This window comes from Tiliqua scincoides, chromosome 5 (genome assembly GCF_035046505.1).
Source record: "Tiliqua scincoides isolate rTilSci1 chromosome 5, rTilSci1.hap2, whole genome shotgun sequence".
Classification (NCBI taxonomy): domain Eukaryota; kingdom Metazoa; phylum Chordata; class Lepidosauria; order Squamata; family Scincidae; genus Tiliqua; species Tiliqua scincoides.
The window spans coordinates 100,689,730-100,707,328 of record NC_089825.1 but is presented as its reverse complement, the minus strand read 5'-3'; the positions used below and the strand labels follow the sequence as shown (position 1 = coordinate 100,707,328).

Here is a 17,599-nt window from a genome sequence, read left to right as displayed (position 1 = left end):
GCAGGTGCTTGTCACGCCTCTGCCTGAAGATTTCCAGGGAGGGAGAATCCACAACCTCCCCTGACAATCTGTTCCACTGCCAAACTGCCTTTACAATTAAGAATTTCTTCCTGATGTAAGATTGCAATAGCCTCTCTTGCAATTTGTATCCCTACTACAGTCTACCAGCTCTTGCTTAACAGGTCTTGCTTAACATCCAGCCTGAAGACGAGTTGTGGAGAACTCAACATCTTGCCCACCATTGTGACATTTTAGTTGGCCCAAATAAAAATTTTGCCCTACTTTGTCCTTTTGGGTATCCCTCTTCCAAACAGTAGATTCCTAAACATGCCCTTCACCTTCATATTCTTCGTTCTGTGAAGCAGAAGATGACAAGCTAAGGAAGGATGAAAGCAGGGGAGCTGTCGTTGCTCAGGAACTGAGCTGTAGGTCAGGGCTTTCTGATTCAAATCTGACCTCTCCCATGGACTCACTAAGTGACCATGGAAGCACCAGGGATCATGCCTCACCTTTCAGTAAAAGAAGGATGAGATGCTCTCTGCCTGCTTACATGCCTCGGAAGCACCCGTTCTTTAATGCACAGAGTATCTTCTAAATGTAACTGACCTGCGATCCAGGGATGTTATTTTCTTCCATTGAGACGAAAAAAAGATTGTCAGAGAAAAAGCAGTTCCTTCATGAGCTACCTGGGAATGTTCTAGCTATTTGCATTCGTTGTTTAACTTTTAAAGTCATACTGTTCTCAGGCTCAGCCCCTAGAGTGTTGGCATGGACTCATCTTCAGAATCGATACAGCACATTTCCCAAGTGGATAATGAGGATGAGCAGAAGAGAAGGGAGAGCAGGTGCAGGTGTGAGCAGGAGGCAGAACTGGAAAAGTCTTTCATTGGCATTGAGATAGTTTCTCATTCATTCATAGTACTAATCCAGTATATCGATTGCAAAGCACTGTCTGTTTCAACTCACATTCATTAGATGTGAAATGGGAAGGCAAGTTTATAATTTCCAGGATCACAAATGAACAAAAGCAAAAAGACAACTTTGAAGAGCTTGTATAAGGAGTGTTGTGCTACAACCCAGAGATATGATGCTCCACTATACAAACCCCATGATGGAAGAGCAAGATTTATGCAAGGCTAGTAAGCTAAAGCTTAGGGGCTCACATCGCAAGGGAACTCTAAATGCCAACGTTCTAAGTTGTTTGTAATACAGTATGTTGGAAAAATAATACATTAGGGCAGTCGTTCCCAAACTGTGGGTCAGGACCCACCAGTGGGTCACAATCTGATTTTGGTAGGTTGTGAACTGACAGTCTGATAGCTGACAAGAAATCTGTATGGAAACCAAAACAGAGCAGCATGTGCGTGGCCTACCGCAAGTAGGTAAATGTATCTCAGGTCTTATTGAAGGCAAGGTGATGGAGAATGCCAGAGTAGGCCTGACTGATGAAAGTGGAACTCAAATGTACATTCCAGAAGGTGGTCCCCTCCCCCCACCACAGCAAAAGGAATAAAAACAAAGTCTTGAAAAAAACTTTTTCCCAAGTTTTGCGAAGCTAGGTGGGTCCCAATAGAGTGTCATTTTAAAAAGTGGGTCTCAGTGCTAAAAAGTTTGGGAACCAGTGCACTAGGGGAAAAAAGACCCTAAAATGATTTTTTTGCATGCAAACACACAGCTCTAATATTTCTGTTTTCTTTGTCGTTTCTGTTACAATGATACACTTTTTGGCAATGTTATGAGATCAGCCATCTTAAGCTTGACATACTTTTAGGACCTCAGCATGGCTGCCCAGTGTGATGCCTGGCCTTTTTGTGCCTGTTATCCAGCCCTATAGTACCATTTGTAGAACACACAGTACCTAAAGCCAAGCAAAGCACAGCAGTGGTGTCAGTAGGGGGGTGCATGGGGTGTGGGCTGTACCGGGTGAAACGTACAGGGGGGTGACACCACTATTGACCAAAATTTTTACAATCTTGGTTTTTTCAAATAATACCATATAACATGATGGTATTTATTTGAAAAAAACCAAGATTCACTCAATATGTAATTTCCTACTGAATGCAGGGTTGCCCCAGCAGCGATGGGGCAATGGTGCATTACCACGCCCACCGCCCAAGCCATTGCCCCACCCACTGCATGGGAGGAGGTCCGTCATGGGGGAGACACACTGGCCTCCCATACCAGGTTATGCAAACCCTCCTGATACCACTGAGGTACAGTTTAGGGCCTCACATTAGGAGGGGTCCTTAAATATGACAGTTTCAAGTTTTACATAATGTGTTGAAAAATGTAAAGAAAAGCGGGGGGGGGGGCTCATTCCTAACCAAATCCCAGGCAGCCAATGAATCCACGCCAAAGGAGCACATGCTATATACTGCTGGGGAAGGGGGGCAGTTGCAGAGGTCTCCTCGAGTTAGGGGAATTGTTGCTTACATGTCTCCTCAAGGCAAGGAAATTTTTGTTCCTTTACCTTGAGGCATGTCTATGCTGCCTGAGTGGGTCTCCTTGAGAAGAGTCTGAGGAGAGTAAGGGGGAGAGAAGAGGAGAAAAGGGTTAGAATCCAGCACCACCAGTGCAAGCAGGGCCCACTCCCATTCCACCTCTGGCTTGCCCCTTCTGGAAACTCCACTGTACCTCCCCCTCCCTGCCTTCTTCTGCCCACCTCTGCCTCTGCAGACACGTTCAAGATTAATGACCACTGGAGGACCTACCCCACAATTTCCAAACCTTAAATTTCAGGCCACTTTGATTATTAAACAAACAAGCTAAAGCATTCCAATATTTTATTTATTGCTGTTGAGATGGACATTCTGTTAAAAATAAATGGAATACAGAGGGGAAAACGTTTGATTTTTGTTGATAGGTAGATAAATTGAGAGAGAGAGAGAGAGAGAGAGAGAGAGAGAGAGAGAGAGAGAGAGAGAGAGAGAGAGAGAGAGAGAGAGATCCCTGCTCATTCCTGACGATCTTTCTAGCCTTCTATTGTCTTGCTTATATCTGCCTATCTGTCAGTGGTCTTCACCCTTTTTTGTGTCAAGACCCCAATAACTAAATAAATAAGGTACAATACATAGGACCCACCACTGATCCTGCCCCCTTCCTGGGACCCAATTCGCCCATCCCATCATGCCCCCCACTCTGCCCCCACCTGCCCCATTTCTCCCCACTTCATGTATCTTCACAACATCCCTTATGAGGTAGCAGCCTGAGTAGGGCTAGCCATAGGAACTGTAGGGCAAGAGAGCAAGATTAGACTGTGCAGGAGTATATCAAGAACTCAGTTTTGCTAAGGCAGCGCCCTTATTAAATTTGATCCAAGATCTCTCTTGCACAGGCTTTGAAAGGTCGTCACAACCTCCCAAATGAGACTTCACAACCCCATTGGGGTCACAACCCACAGGTTGAAGAACAGTGGTCTAATTGTCAATCTGAACAAGGAGCCAATATCTCAATCACTATAAAGCACCACATACATTGATACTATAATAGTATCAATAATAAATTATTATTGATGAGGTAATGCCATGATGGTCCAAAATTTTGAAATTCATTCAGCTAAAGTGCTCTGCCTTAAGAAACCAGAGAGGTACATGCCAAATTAAATGTCACTTGTAACTGTTTTCTATAATGTGACATACAGGAAACAATAGAACTGCATCATTGCTTAACCTGAAAGTGTCTTTCTTAAGGCATCTTTTACTTCTTTATTTCTGAGACAGTATATCAGAGGGTTCAGTAGCGGAACGATGACAGTGTAAAGTATTGACACCAGTTTGTTGGAGTTGTAGGCATACATGGCTTTGGGCCGTGCATAGGTGAAAAGTGTGGTTGAGTAAAAGAGTACCACCACCATGAGATGAGAGCTGCAAGTGGAGAAGGCTTTCCTTCTGCCTTGAGCAGAAGGGATCCTCAGTACTGTGCAGATTATATAGATGTACGAGGTGACCACAATGCAGAGGGGGACCATAATCACCATGAGAGCTAGGATGAAATCTGCCAGCTCAGCCATGGACGAATCAGTGCAGGAGACATTCAAGAGGGGTGAAATGTCACAGAAGTAATGGTTGATCTTGTCGATGCTACAGTACTTCAGTCGACCAATGAAGCTGAGCTTGATCGCAGAGGTGATCAAGCCACATGCCCAGCATCCTGCCGACAGCTGGGCGCAGAAGGCATTGCTCATGATGGCAGGGTACCGCAGCGGGTTGCAAATGGCCAGGTATCGGTCGTAAGCCATGACGGCCAGGAGAATGTATTCACTGCACACAAAGGTGACAAAGAAGTACAGCTGCGTCAGGCAGCCCTGGAAGGAGATACGTTTGTCTTGCGTGAGCAAATCCGCCAGCATCTTGGGAACGATGATTGTGACGTACCATATTTCCAGGAAGGAGAGGTTGCACAGGAAGAAGTACATGGGCTTGTGGAGGTTACTGTTGAATCGGATGACGAAGATGATGACCAAGTTTTCCATGAGGGTCAACAGGTATGCCAAAAGGAACAGGGCAAACAGAAGACGCTGGAGCTTTACAGATGTGGGGAATCCAAGGAGGATGAAATAGCTGACGTTGGTCTGGTTGATTTTTTCCATCTTTCAAATGCAGGGCCCAATCTATAATCTACAAGGGCAAGAAAGAAGAGATGGCTAAGCAGAGTAATGCCAGAAAAGAGGCATGCCTCTCGCTCCTGCTTGTTGGATTGCCAGAAGCAGCTGATGGGCCACATGGGAATCATGTTACTCAACTAATGCCTTAAACTTATCCGGGGCTAGCCCTGTGGGTTCAGTGGTGCTGATGCAGTCTCTACTGCATGCTATGGGCCAGCAAGGACCAGGCAGTGGTGCAGAGGTTAGTAAAAAAATGTTACTTACTTATTCTGCTGCTCTCTGGTCCCCAGTGGGCCTACTTGGATCTACACCAGCCCTATTGCTGATGTAACTCCAAAAAGGTCCAAGAGGGCATGTTGGTCATTGTCCAGGAGCAAAGAACTTTGGCACCATTTGTGCCACCGACATCCATTCATGGCCAGTAGTGTAGCTAAAGGGAGAGCAAAAAGCTAATATTGCAGGCACCACAATGCGCTCTGTAAACAGCCTCTCCCACTTGCTGTCAGCCATTCCAGGCAGTGATGGCAATGCGCAAGTGGTCACTGAACCAAATGACGCCTCCTGTGCATTGCTGTCATTGCCCAGAATGGCTTTGATGGCATATGGGAGGGGCCACTTATATGGTGCATTGCAACACCTGCAATACTTACCATTTCTCCCCCCCCCAGCCATGTTACTGTTAATGGCCCTCCCATGAAATGCCCCCAGTCCAGCCCATCTCCACCCCAATCCTCCCCTGAGATGTACCCTCAACCTACTTATCTGCTCCAATAGGGGCTTGGAAGACATTGGCACATGCACCAACTATTCGCTCTGATTGTCCAGGCCCACTCAATGTTGCAGCTACTGCTGCACTCGTGGCCTGGGCTTGCAAGGACAGATTGTAAGAACCATCAGTGCAAGTCCTGGACAAGACTGGGAAGGAAATGGCCTTTGACCAGACCCAGCAGAATTTTTCTCATTCTTAAATAACTTCTCTTTTTAAAAGAAAAGCAAATTCAAAAGGAAACAAAACATACCAACTAGACTGCAATCTACTGTCTTTACACACCCAGCTTATGATGAATTTTTCCACAACGTGATTCATATATGTGATCTTTGTTATTTAGAAATAGTTGGCAACCTTCAGTCTCGAAAGACCATGGTATCGCGCTCTGAAAGGTGGTTCTGGAACAGCATCTAGTGTGGCTGAAAAGGCCACTTAGAAATACTTAGAAATACTTAGAAATACTCACTTTGATAATAAATAAATAATCACATAAATACTTTGATACTCACTAGCTCTTATGTTCTACTGAAACTATTTTCTTCTTGCAATATTTCAATTATATTTCTATACACAAGGAATGTCGTTTATTTTATCAAACAATGGCAAGGAGAAACCGTTAAGATAAAAAGCTTTTCTTAAAACGGAATCAAGACACTTCTATATTTATATTTTTATCTCTGGATTCATTCATTGTGCTTCAAAATGTAAAAGAAACAGAGGTTGAACAATAAAATTGCTGTCAATCATATGTCACGTTTACTGAGGATTCACGTTCACTGAGGCTACAGAGGATTTCTTGGCTTGAATACTAAATGGTATCGCTGTTACTACCAAAATAGTTCTGCAACCCTGCACCAAGTCTCTATGAAAGCTCTGGATTGAGCTGTGCCCAACATCTTCAATGGGATGGAGAGACCAATCCTGAGCTGCTCGGTGCATGGAAGCTGTCGCAACGCCAAAATGGTTGTAACGGCATTCTGAGTGCGCCGGTGGCTCTTCAGAGAAAGGGGACAGCTCCACAATGGGGCTACTCAACTCTGCAGTGGCTGTTTAGCTGGCACAGAGTAAGGGAGTCCTATGTCAAGCCACAAGGAGCTCTGCCAGTCCCACTCTGCAGGTCCTACTTCCTTCCTGCCCTGCTCTCTCCGCCATCACACCTTCTCCCAGCATTCTCTTCACCTCACTCCAACCTGGAATGCCTCCCCCGCCTCCCCCCACTCCCCCACTTACCTCTCCACTTCTCGGCGTTTTGCATGGAGTGCCTGGCAGTGGTTCACCAGCCTCCAACCAGCACTGGCCCAGCACCTGCTTGCGCTGAGCTAGCTTCAATGCTGGACTGGTGCTAATGGTCACAGGTGTGCCTTACGGCATATTTGTGACAGTGCGCGCCAGCGATGATCCGGCATGCAAAGGTTTGGGCTCTAAAGCTGCAAGTTTAACTAAACCAACTAGGTTCAGGATTGCACCCTATTTTTAATAGGCACACTCTGTCTGCATCCTGGGCATGGGATGGTTGGAAAAGAAATATACAAATCATCAGCTTCAGCCCCTAGGGTTACATCACTCAGACACTGGTTGGAGCTAGCTCCCACACACAAGTGGAAATGTGTGTAAAAATAACCTGACCAGGGAATCTGCTTCCATGTGCATATGTTGCAAGCAGAAATATATTCAGGTACAAGTATGGCTCAGAGATCCAACAGTGCAGATAGGATATTCATGCTGCCTCACACTACCTCAGACATAATGTGTTCTAGTGGAATTGGAGGACAGGTTCAGCTTCCAGTCTCTGACTGCTGAGTAATCATCACTGAGGGCTTGCATGTCTGAACTGGCTTATAATTCCCATGCGGCTGGTTGCTGAGAGATGTAGAAAATCACTGAGTGATGTTAAGCCAGGAGGTCTTCCAAATTCATTTTTAACACATTCATGAGATCATCCTGCAATCCTATACACACTGCCTGGAAGTAAGTCCCATGAGACCCAGTTGGTCTTACTTCTGAGTAGACATGCCTAGGATTGCACTGACAGTCTCAGGTGAATGCTGCTATATGTACATCACTGAAACCCATATGGACATTGGAGTTGTATATAATGTAAGCACCATTGAAATGAATGAGACAGTATCCTTGCAACCAACTCAAGTCTCACTAATTTTGATAAGAATTCTACTCAGCGTGTGGTTGGCCTGTGGAACTCCTTGCCGCAGGATGTGGTGACGGCATCTGGCCTGGATGCCTTTAAAAGGGGATTGGACAAGTTTCTGGAGGAAAAATCCATTACGGGTTACAAGCCATAATGTGTACGTGCAACCTCCTGATTTTAGAAATGGGCTATGTCAGATGCAAGGGAGGGCACCAGGATGTAGGTCTCTTGTTATCTGGTGTGCTCCCTGGGCATTTGGTGGGCCGCTGTGAGATACGGGAAGCTGGACTAGATGGGCCTATAGCCTGATCCAGTGGGGCTGTTCTTATGTTCTTATGCATGTCTATTCAGATGTAAGTCTCATTGTGGTCAATGTGAATGCAAGAAAAAGTGGGTCTAGGGTTGCAGTCCTAGGGATCCTATCTTAGGATAAAATGTATAAAATATGTCTTAAAAAGCCCCCTATACAGATGTATAGATAATTTCATTAGTACATATGCCCACACTGTCTGTTTGACCCCTCTAATCATACATAAGTATCTTGTAAGCTCCTTTCTTAAATGTTCAAAGTGTTGTGAGCAAAACTGAAGATGAAGAAATAAGGAATTTTACCTGGGATGTATCCTAGTAGAAGACTTCTTGACTGGATAGCATATGAGTTGTACCGAGTGAACAATTGCTTCCATTGTATGTCTTTCTATCTCTTTATCTTCTCATCAACACACCTTAGAACTCAGCTTGAAAATTACTAGCATTCTCTCAGGATTAAGGCCTCAAAAGATATTTCTCATCTCCATCATAGTCTAATTTTTTTTTTTTAATTCTCAAGAGATCATGCCATATATTACAGAGGGAATCTGCAAGTTTAAATTTAAGGCTGCCTACAGAGAAAAGGGAATGTTTAATGCAAGGGAAAAAAAGAAATTAAAAATTAGGTACATCGCTCTAAATAAATAAAAGTAGCTAAACAAATTAAAATTAAACTAAGAACTTTTTAAAATGCTTAGTTTTTTTAACTACTTGATATTTTTTCTGAAGTTTTCCACATCTCAAGTAAAGAGGTCAAATATTTGTTTCTCTTTCTCATTTAAATAACATAAAATAAATGAACGGCCCAATCCTAATCTAGGCCCATACCACGGAATACAGTAGCGGACCTCCCCAGTCCGTGCCCCAGGGCAAAGGTCCATGATGGCACCTCCCCACAGGATGCTGCTGCCACCCCCACAATCAAATCTGCCCCCCCTTAACTGAAGTCCACGGTGCCTCTCACAACTCCAGGACGCATCGGGGAAGCCTCCTGAGGTTTCCCCAACACTTTAAACTTTCCGGCAAACTGAAAGCACAGTTTCTGACCCCATCAGGAGCCTCAGGGAGGCTTCTGCAGGGTTCTAAAGGTGAGTGAGTCTCTGCGCCTGGGGCATTTGCCCCATCAAGAAAAAGGGGAGAAAATGGAACATATATTCTACTGATGCAGGCTACCACAAAAGTACTGTAAAATGCTTTGCAGCACTGTAGGGAGCTGGTGCTGTGGCAGAAAGTCTTCCCACATGCCCCATTGGAGGTCTGCTGGAGCAGGCAAGTCCACTGCAGGGGGTAGAAAAGAGCAGGGGGAGGACAGGGAGGAAGTGGGGGGAGGGTTGAAAGGGGAGGAGATGGGATGGGGTGGGAATCGAGCCTGGCAGGGACAGTGTTCAGAAGTGATGGTGCACACTGAATCCTGACCCCATTCCTGGACCTGATCCACTTGCACAGATCAATGTGGACTTGTGCCAGCGATATTGCTGAGCGATATAGGTCTGAGCTGGATATTGCAGCTGATGGACTTAACCCAGGGCAAGGGGACAAATTTCCCCTTAATCCAAGGAGGCCTCCAGCAGCTAGAAATCCCCCATAAGATGCAACATAACCAGAGCTGGTGCCACTGCAACACCTCATGGGGATTTAGTTAGGATTGGCAGGAAAGGAGACAGCAAGTCTCATAATCAGATCATTGGCAAATCCTTTGGAACATACTGGAACTTGCTGACCAAACCACCTATACATTCTATGATGTTCTTCAGCTGTCATCCTTGGCTACTTGCCTTGTTGATGTCCCCCATTTATAGCATTTCCTTGAAGGTTGCTCCCACCTCCAGGCACTTCCTCTAACAGGTTCATGACCTGGAACAGCTTCCATCTCATAATTTTTCCTTTTCATCCTGGCATCCCAACAAATATTCCAGGTTCTTTTCTTCACTTTGGACTTTACAGGTGTGCATTCACTGGGCATGCTCAGAATTCATACAATTTCTTAAAAGAAAAAGAAGACGATACTAGGACTGTATCCACTTGAAGAATAAATTGTGGTCCTTTTTTGGATGATGGGACCATCATTCACTTCCTTTTCCTGAATAGATTCTTAGAGGGGCCATGGTTTGTAGGTAGCCCAGTCCTTAGCCTGAACCCCAGGGTGATAATGTTGAATTGTGTTAGACATGGCCTAGTGAGACAGATATTTAAATTGTCACTCTGACATGAGAGCTTGGATGAATCACCACTTCTCAGCTCATCCAACCTACCTCATTTTGTTGTTGTGAGGATAAAAAGGGATAGTACCATGTATGCTGCTCTGAGCTTCTTGGAGGTAGGGGAAATAAATACATGGTAAATGAATAGACTACAGCATGACAGATGGACCTCTGAAGAGATCCTCTAATGGACCGTGGTGTAATGGCAAATTTTGACATGTAGGTATTTGTAATGACACACCCAACAGCCATGCCCCTCTAAGATTACACAACAACAAAATCAAGTTTTAAGTTTTTTTAGAGAGTTTTCCTCTCCTGCCACTTATTCCTACTTTGAAACTCATGATAGATCACTGAAAGATCTAGCTCATTTCATTCTAAACTCATGGAGCGAGTTGCAAGAGTATAAAACCAAGGTAGAAACACTGAATATTTGAATGAGAAGATGTCCCAGATGAGTGTAAAATGTATATTACAGCCCAACGTCTCGCAGCACACCAGAGGCACACCTATGGACCATTTGCAGCTCACCAATGTTCCACAGCACACCAGGTGAAAATTCCTCCTATAGACCAGGGATGTTCAAACCCCGGGGGCCAAATCTGGTCCTCAGGAGGATTTTATCCAGCCCAGCCTGAGGTTCCCCAGCCTCTCAAGGCTAAAAATAACTCAAAAGACGCACTTCTGGGTGCCGAATGCAATGCAATGTAATGGAAAGAAATTATTTCATTACATTGCATTGCATTTAGCATCGCTAGGGGCTGAATGAAATATATACTGATGCGGAGAGACCTTGAATATAAATATAATGTTCATTAAACTTAAAACCAAGCAGAAACAGAGACCAAAAAAAGTTTGATTTGGGTCATAGGTTGTTTGATGCTTTTTCAAACTCCATTCCCCCCTTTTACCCGTGCAAATCAATTTTTCCCTCTGCTCCCCCTCCTTCCATCCCCCCCAATTATAGTATTCAATCAAACTCTCAGCACATCGATCCTTCATGCACCCTCCATGTATTTATTATTTATTTATTTTCCGGCCCTTGACACTGTGTCAATTGCACAATGCGGTCCTCATGCCAAAAAGTATGGAGACCCCCTGGTCTAGACAATCACTTATGCCACTAAGGAAATGTTTATATTTGCCTCTTGTGGAGGTGATTGCTCGTTCTCAGCTAAGGTCAAATAAAAAAAATTAAAAAAAAAAAAGATTCAAAGGTAGCACTTGAGTGACCCTGCTGATGATGTGTCATCACTCCTGATTTAAAAAAAACACACAAAACCCCTATAGCTCAATTTCCAGAAACTACACCCTGGCAAATTGATTTACGTAATGGGACCCACCCCACACACACACACAAACACTTCATCCTGTGAAGAAGCATTTGCATTTGCAATGGGACCAACCATTCTGTAAAAAGATTTATTTTCCGAGCATCTCAGACAAATGTAGGCATTGAAATGCATTCATTTGTTTATTATAGCCTGTGTTTCAACTAAAAATCCTGCAAATGGCTTACAACATCAACCCAGTAGTTTAAAGCTTCCATACAGTCAGTCTAGAGCTAAAATATGAACATCATGAACAAATCAAAGACCCTAAAATGCCTACAGCTTTAAGGCAATGCTGCAAAGAGAGGAATTAATTGGTATGAAAAGCAAGGGCAAAAGGGGCAGATTTGGAACCACAGACACCCTATTCATTTGTTCTAATTGTGTGGATGTCAGCTGTCTGAAAGAGGAAGAGCTTAGGGAGTACATTGACTTAAAATGGGGTATCCCGGACTCCTGTGTTCTCCCCATTCTGCAAAAGTAGTGTCCATGGAATTAGAACTCTTCATGGAAGGAAAATGTGATGCAAATCATGTCCAGTCATGCTTGGTTTTTTTTTTTTTTTTTTTTTTTTTCTTGCATGAGCACAATATAATCAGGACTGGGGCCATGGCAGTGAACGAGTGACTTTAACCCTGCCTCTCCCATAGTCTTGATCCAGAGCAGGGACCCCAGAAAACACTCACATTGGATCCCATGGGAACTTTATAAAGTGTGTAAATAAAATTCTTGAAGGGATCCAGACCAGGACAATGGCAGGGAGTAAGGTTAAAACTTGGAATATTGAAGAACTCACATCAATCATGGTGAAACCCATTAAAAAATAAATATATGAGCATGCATTCAAAGATTCAAAGTTTGGAAAGGAAGGCATATCTGTGACATCAAAGTGAATGGTTTTAGGCACCCCGAACACATTCCAACACAGTTGATATCATATGTGGGTGCACTGTACATCCACATAAGCTAGCATTTTAATTATTTTTGTGGCCAACAGTTTCGTGTAAGGAAGGAACAAGAAGTACTTTTCTTAGAGCAACATGGACTTCCCTGTTCCTCAAACTGTAAATGAGAGGATTTAACAACGGTGGTAGAATGGTGTAGAAGAGTGAGAGGAGTTTATCTGTATCCAAGGAATGGCTTGACTTAGGCTTCAAATACACAGTCATCCCAGAGCCATAGAACACCAGCACCACCAGAAGATGTGAGGAGCATGTCGAGAAGGCCTTGCGCCTTCCTTCCACAGATGGAATCTTCAGGATGGTCGAGGTAATGCACACATATGAGGTAAGAATCAAAGCAAATGGTATTAGTGCAAGCAATACCACCTCCATCAGAGCAACTTGCTCGTTTATAGAGGTGTCTCCACAGATCAGATTGAGAACAGCTGGGATGTCACAGAAGAAGTGATTGATTTTGTTAGAGTCACAGAAACAGGAGGTAAACACCAGGACAGTCTGTCCAAGTTGCATTGGGATTCCAGCCAGCCACGAAGCCACTACCAGCCCAAAGCACACTTTTTTGTTCATGATGAGCACATAATGCAGGGGTTGACAAATGGCAACATAGCGGTCATATGCCATGGCAGCTAAGAGGAAGCACTCTGCTGCTCCTGTGATGAGGAAGATGCTCATTTGAAAGGCACAGGCAGTGAATGAAATGGTTTTGTCTTCTGCCAGGAGGTTGTCAAGCATGTTAGGAATGATCACAGAGGTGTAGCAGATCTCCAGGAAGGATAAGTTCCTGAGAAAGAAATACATGGGGCTATGGAGTGCTTGGTCAGCCAGTGTGATAATCATTATGAGCATGTTTCCAATCAAGGTCAAGAGATAGACCATTAGGAAGATGGAGAAGAACAAGCCCTCAAGACCTGGCAGATTGGAGAATCCCAGCAGCAGGAAGTTCTTCACGATACTCTGATTTCCTCTCATTGGTTAACCTGATGGGAAACATAGAAAAGAGTCAGCATGCTATGACAAGTCAAGATGAGAGGCATGAAGCATTTCTAAACTTAAAAAGCCATCAAATACAAATTCTGTGGAATTGGGGCCCTGTGAATTTCCATATAAAATTGGACCATTGGACCATTCCAGTTGGGGATGAGGATTAAACTAGAGGTTCAGAGCTGGGATGGAACATTGGTTTTGAGGGGAGAGAGAGCAATGATAGTGCATAGCTGTGACACCAAGCTGGGTGTTTTTCAAAGTGCAATCATTATGATCTAGGATAGCATTCCCCAAATTGTGAGCCTGGGACTTACTAGTGGGTCACAACCCAATTTTGGGTTGGTTGTGAAACTGACAAGCAGACTGGGCTATATGCATCAAGGGTTAAACAACCTGGTACTCAGGGAGGGGGGAGCACTGCTGCCCAATCAGCATTGTAGCCACAGAGGCTTAAGTGGCTGGTAAAGTGAAACTTTTTTTTAGGTGGATTCCAATGCTCAAAAGCTTGGGAACCACTGATCTAGGGAACTGACACTGGTTAGTGGAATGATGAACTCAAGTGATAAGGTTAATACTTGAACTTACATATTTGCACTTGATTTTCAGGATGCAACTGAAAACCCAATTCTATATGATCATTATGATGAATCATTATGATCTTAGGGATTGGCTTTGGTTGGTGGAATGATGAATAAAAGTGATGAGGTTAATTCTTGAACATAAATATTTAGACCTGGGCATGCACCAGTGAAGCACCCAGCCCCTGCCAGACCAGGCAAGTAAGCAGATGGGGACATCACGGGGCTTCTAGAGGAGGATCAGGATGGGGATCAGTGCCAGCCAAGGGTGTTCTGAGAATGTGCTAGAGGTGGATATTGGCAGCAGCAGGGTCACCAATATCCTATGTCCCTTTCCAATCTTGAAATGCCCCCCTTGGTCCCACAGAGAATTATGCCATCCAATATGTTGGTGCAGATCTGTATAAGTCCATTGCGGACCATGGCTAAGCAGAGGACATAAGTTTTTTTTTTTTTTTTTTTAACTTAACTCTCTTACACATCATGGGTCCCAACTGGCCCATAGCATAGAATGGAGGCAGCACTGGCACCACTGAATGCTATGGACTGGCCAAGGATAGAACTGAGCCTACAGTTGGCTAATAGTATAGAGGCAGATAAGGAATTGCTTCAGGGGCAGTAAATGCAAAAATATAGAAGGTATACTTGCTCTCATCTTCTTCATAGTTCCCTTCCTGAGTCAGCACATAAAGCTAAAATTGTGTATATACAAAATGGGGTGGGGGGGTAGGTTCTAATTTTTTTTTTTTTAAGTAAGTAGACTTACTACTGTGGCTCTCAGGTGTGGCACATTTTAGTTTTCGGGTTTAGGCTGTAATCCTATCCTCATTTACCAAGGAGTAAGCCCACTGACAAAATGGAACTTTCTTCTGAGAGGACATGCATGGGATTGGGCTGCTCATTTCCTGTTTCTAACCCCTCCCGGTTTTAGAGAAATGGCTGAAATGCTACAGACATAATCATCATAGTATTTTGGGGATATATATATATATTTTTTTTCAAGACGCATACTTGGGAGACACTGCAAATGGGTGGAGCAACTCTCAGCCTTTCAGCCTTTTACGGAATCCAGATATTTGAATATAGCAGCACAATACTGGAAAAGAGAGAAAAAAACCTGCAAAAAACTGAAATGCATAATTCATTCAAATGCTCCATCCAGAATAAGAGCTCTGTGCATGCATAAAAATTAGCTAAGGAATCCATGTAACTGTAAGGATGTGATCTTAAAAAAAATCCTATACCTATTTACTCTGAACGAAGCCTTTGTTCAGTAGAGCTTACTTCCAGGCAAGTGTGCTTGGGATTGTAGCCTTACCTTATTGGGGTAGAGACAAGCAAATGAATCACATTTCTTTACTCCGGGTGCCAAAGAAAATTATATAGCCTCCCTATCATCCTGGTTTCACCAATCTGAAAGCCTGATGTAGGGTTCTGTGGGCTCCCCAGTGCAGGAACTTCCATAAAGGAATTCGCTTTTTTCAGTGCAAAGGAAACATCTGTGTTGCGCATCTCAGATTTCATTGGTAGAGGAAAATCCCTGACTAATGTGGAATGCTCTGGAGGAGTTTTGTTCATTCCTAAGACAGATACCACCTAAGGCGTACATGCACTGACTGTCTAACGATGCGGACACTTTCACAGTCTTGTTGCAAAGTTTCTCCTACTCCCCTTTTTTTCCACCATTAGAATAAACATTTAATCACTATCAGCATAAGATATGGCAATACCAATAGCAAGCAAATAATTGCTTATTGCTTTAAATAATAGTTTTAAAAGTGAGCTCATAATTCTCAAGTGCTTCATGTACATTAACTTGGCACACTGAAATTAACTTGAAAAAGGCCTGCACTGATGGAGATAAACCAGGAGTCCAATGCATTACAGAAATCCACTTACCTCTTTTCCCTTGCTGAGTCCGCTTATGGAATTGAAGCCTTTTCTTTGCTAGTTTGGCTTCAGTAATTTTTAATTCACACTAAGGAACTGGAAACATCTCAAGCAGGTCTTTCTGCCATTTCTTTGAAGTGGCAATCCTGGTGTTTGCCAATAATATGAATGCTTGGCTTTGGTGGAATTTGGACCCCTCCATCCTGTATTGCTGGTGCTCCTTTTGTAGTCTTGGAATGAGAACTGGGGTGCTTTTCCAGCTGTATTAAAAATCTGGCTCCTGAGACTCAGAGACTATTTCTCGGGAGTCTCATTTATTTCCCTGATCTGTGAAAGATACAATCATCCAGTAGGGTATTGATGATGGATTTGCCCAATGGAGGGATGAAACTGACGTTTAAAAAAAAATCAAATCTCTAAAATTTGTTTGTTGCTTGTTTCATCGTCCTCATCATCATCATAGAAACATGTGTGATCATCAGTGGAGGCCATGTACATTACTGTTACATGACTGATTTAGCGGTGCTTCAATGCAGTTATAAATTCCTGCATCTGGGAGCAGTAGGCTCCCCACCAAAGGGCAGGGAGGCATTCCTAGGTAGGAGGAGAGCAGCAAGAAGGCAGGGGAGTGGAACTGGGAAGGAGGTGGGGTGACCTGGGGAGGGGTTGGGCCTGGGATAGGGGCGGTGACGGCAGCCTTGGCCGCCGCAGAATCCTATTCCCCATCCTTGGCCTTGGTTTCAAACAAGGCTCTCCTTGGATCTGTGCCAGTTCCAAGCTGCAGCTCTGAGTAGATCCATGGGGGCAGCCAGGGCTTGACACTGGCCCTTACTGTGAGGAGAGCTCCAGCTGCTTCGCTGGCCCCACAGAATACAGCAGTGGCCATTTGGTGCCACTGTAGCGTGGGGCAGCAGCCCAAATAGGATTGGGCTATAAAAAGCTGAGGGCAATTTCTAACAACTCAATAAAAGAAAAAACATAAAACTGTTTGATGACATATCTTTTCTCCTGTGAGTGAATTCAGGTAGCATGCCTGGGGTTCTGGGATATATGCGTATACAGGTATACAGGTAGATACACAGATTATTCCTTTCTAGATTTGTGGCTGAATGTATAGAGATGGTTGGGTGGGGGAGGCACAAAGACAATGTGCCAGTGGATGCATTTGTGCTTCACCCTTCACATGGCACTATACGCATGGAAGGAGAATGAGTTCGTGGCTGGGTAGCCAAACCCTAGACTTGGAAATGCCACTCTGAGCAGCATAAGATATGGCAACTGCCCTTAGACACCCATGCAACTACAGTCATATTGCTGGTGCCGGAGTCCCAATGGCAGAGTCACAGAATCACTAGTGGAAGTACCCTGGGCAGTGGTAAAACTGTGTACTGGCGTACCACCACTTCTGGTAGAGCACTCACTGACAGGAATGCCCAAGCAGGGAGGAGACACAGGCAAGATGTATACAGAACAGGAAGGACTTGGTTGCCTCCGAGATGATAGAAGTGCCCTAAGCATCATTGGAACTCTATGCCAACAACACAGCTAGCACGTGAACCTCCCCGCCCCCAAAAAGCATGTAGATATCAATCAGGTGGGGGGGGGGGAAGCACCAGAAAACCCCAAGTCCAGTATCTCCCATCAGGAAAGGGACTATGCTCTATAATCAGAGTATGACATTCCCAACCCAGAATTTAATTCCTTGCCAAGGAGACTATCCCTCAGGCAATAGTCTCAAACTGTGAGTTGGGACCCAGATGGTGGGTCATGACCTGATTTCTGGTGGGTCCTGCAAACCTCCAGTGAAAACATGGGTGACAGAATGA

At 44.2% G+C, this 17,599-nt stretch overlaps 2 protein-coding genes across 2 annotated transcripts; both read right to left on the bottom strand.

Moving 5' to 3' along the window:
- Window positions 1-3,664: 3,664 nt before the first annotated feature.
- Window positions 3,665-4,588, bottom strand: LOC136652621 (olfactory receptor 6Y1-like). Its single transcript, XM_066629551.1, has one exon. It carries the CDS (start codon window positions 4,586-4,588, stop codon window positions 3,665-3,667), a length of 924 nt encoding a protein of 307 aa, XP_066485648.1.
- Window positions 4,589-12,333: 7,745 nt separating this feature from the next.
- Window positions 12,334-13,290, bottom strand: LOC136652620 (olfactory receptor 10A2-like). The gene has a single exon (XM_066629550.1). The coding sequence runs from the start codon at window positions 13,288-13,290 to the stop codon at window positions 12,334-12,336; it is 957 nt and encodes a 318-aa protein (XP_066485647.1).
- Between the last annotated feature and the right edge of the window lie 4,309 nt (window positions 13,291-17,599).

What these genes read in the sequence shown, in the direction of transcription:
- LOC136652621 (XM_066629551.1), bottom strand. Translation starts at nt 4,588, where the DNA reads ATGGAAAAAATCAACCAGACCAACGTCAGCTATTTCATCCTCCTTGGA.
- LOC136652620 (XM_066629550.1), bottom strand. Translation starts at nt 13,290, where the DNA reads ATGAGAGGAAATCAGAGTATCGTGAAGAACTTCCTGCTGCTGGGATTC.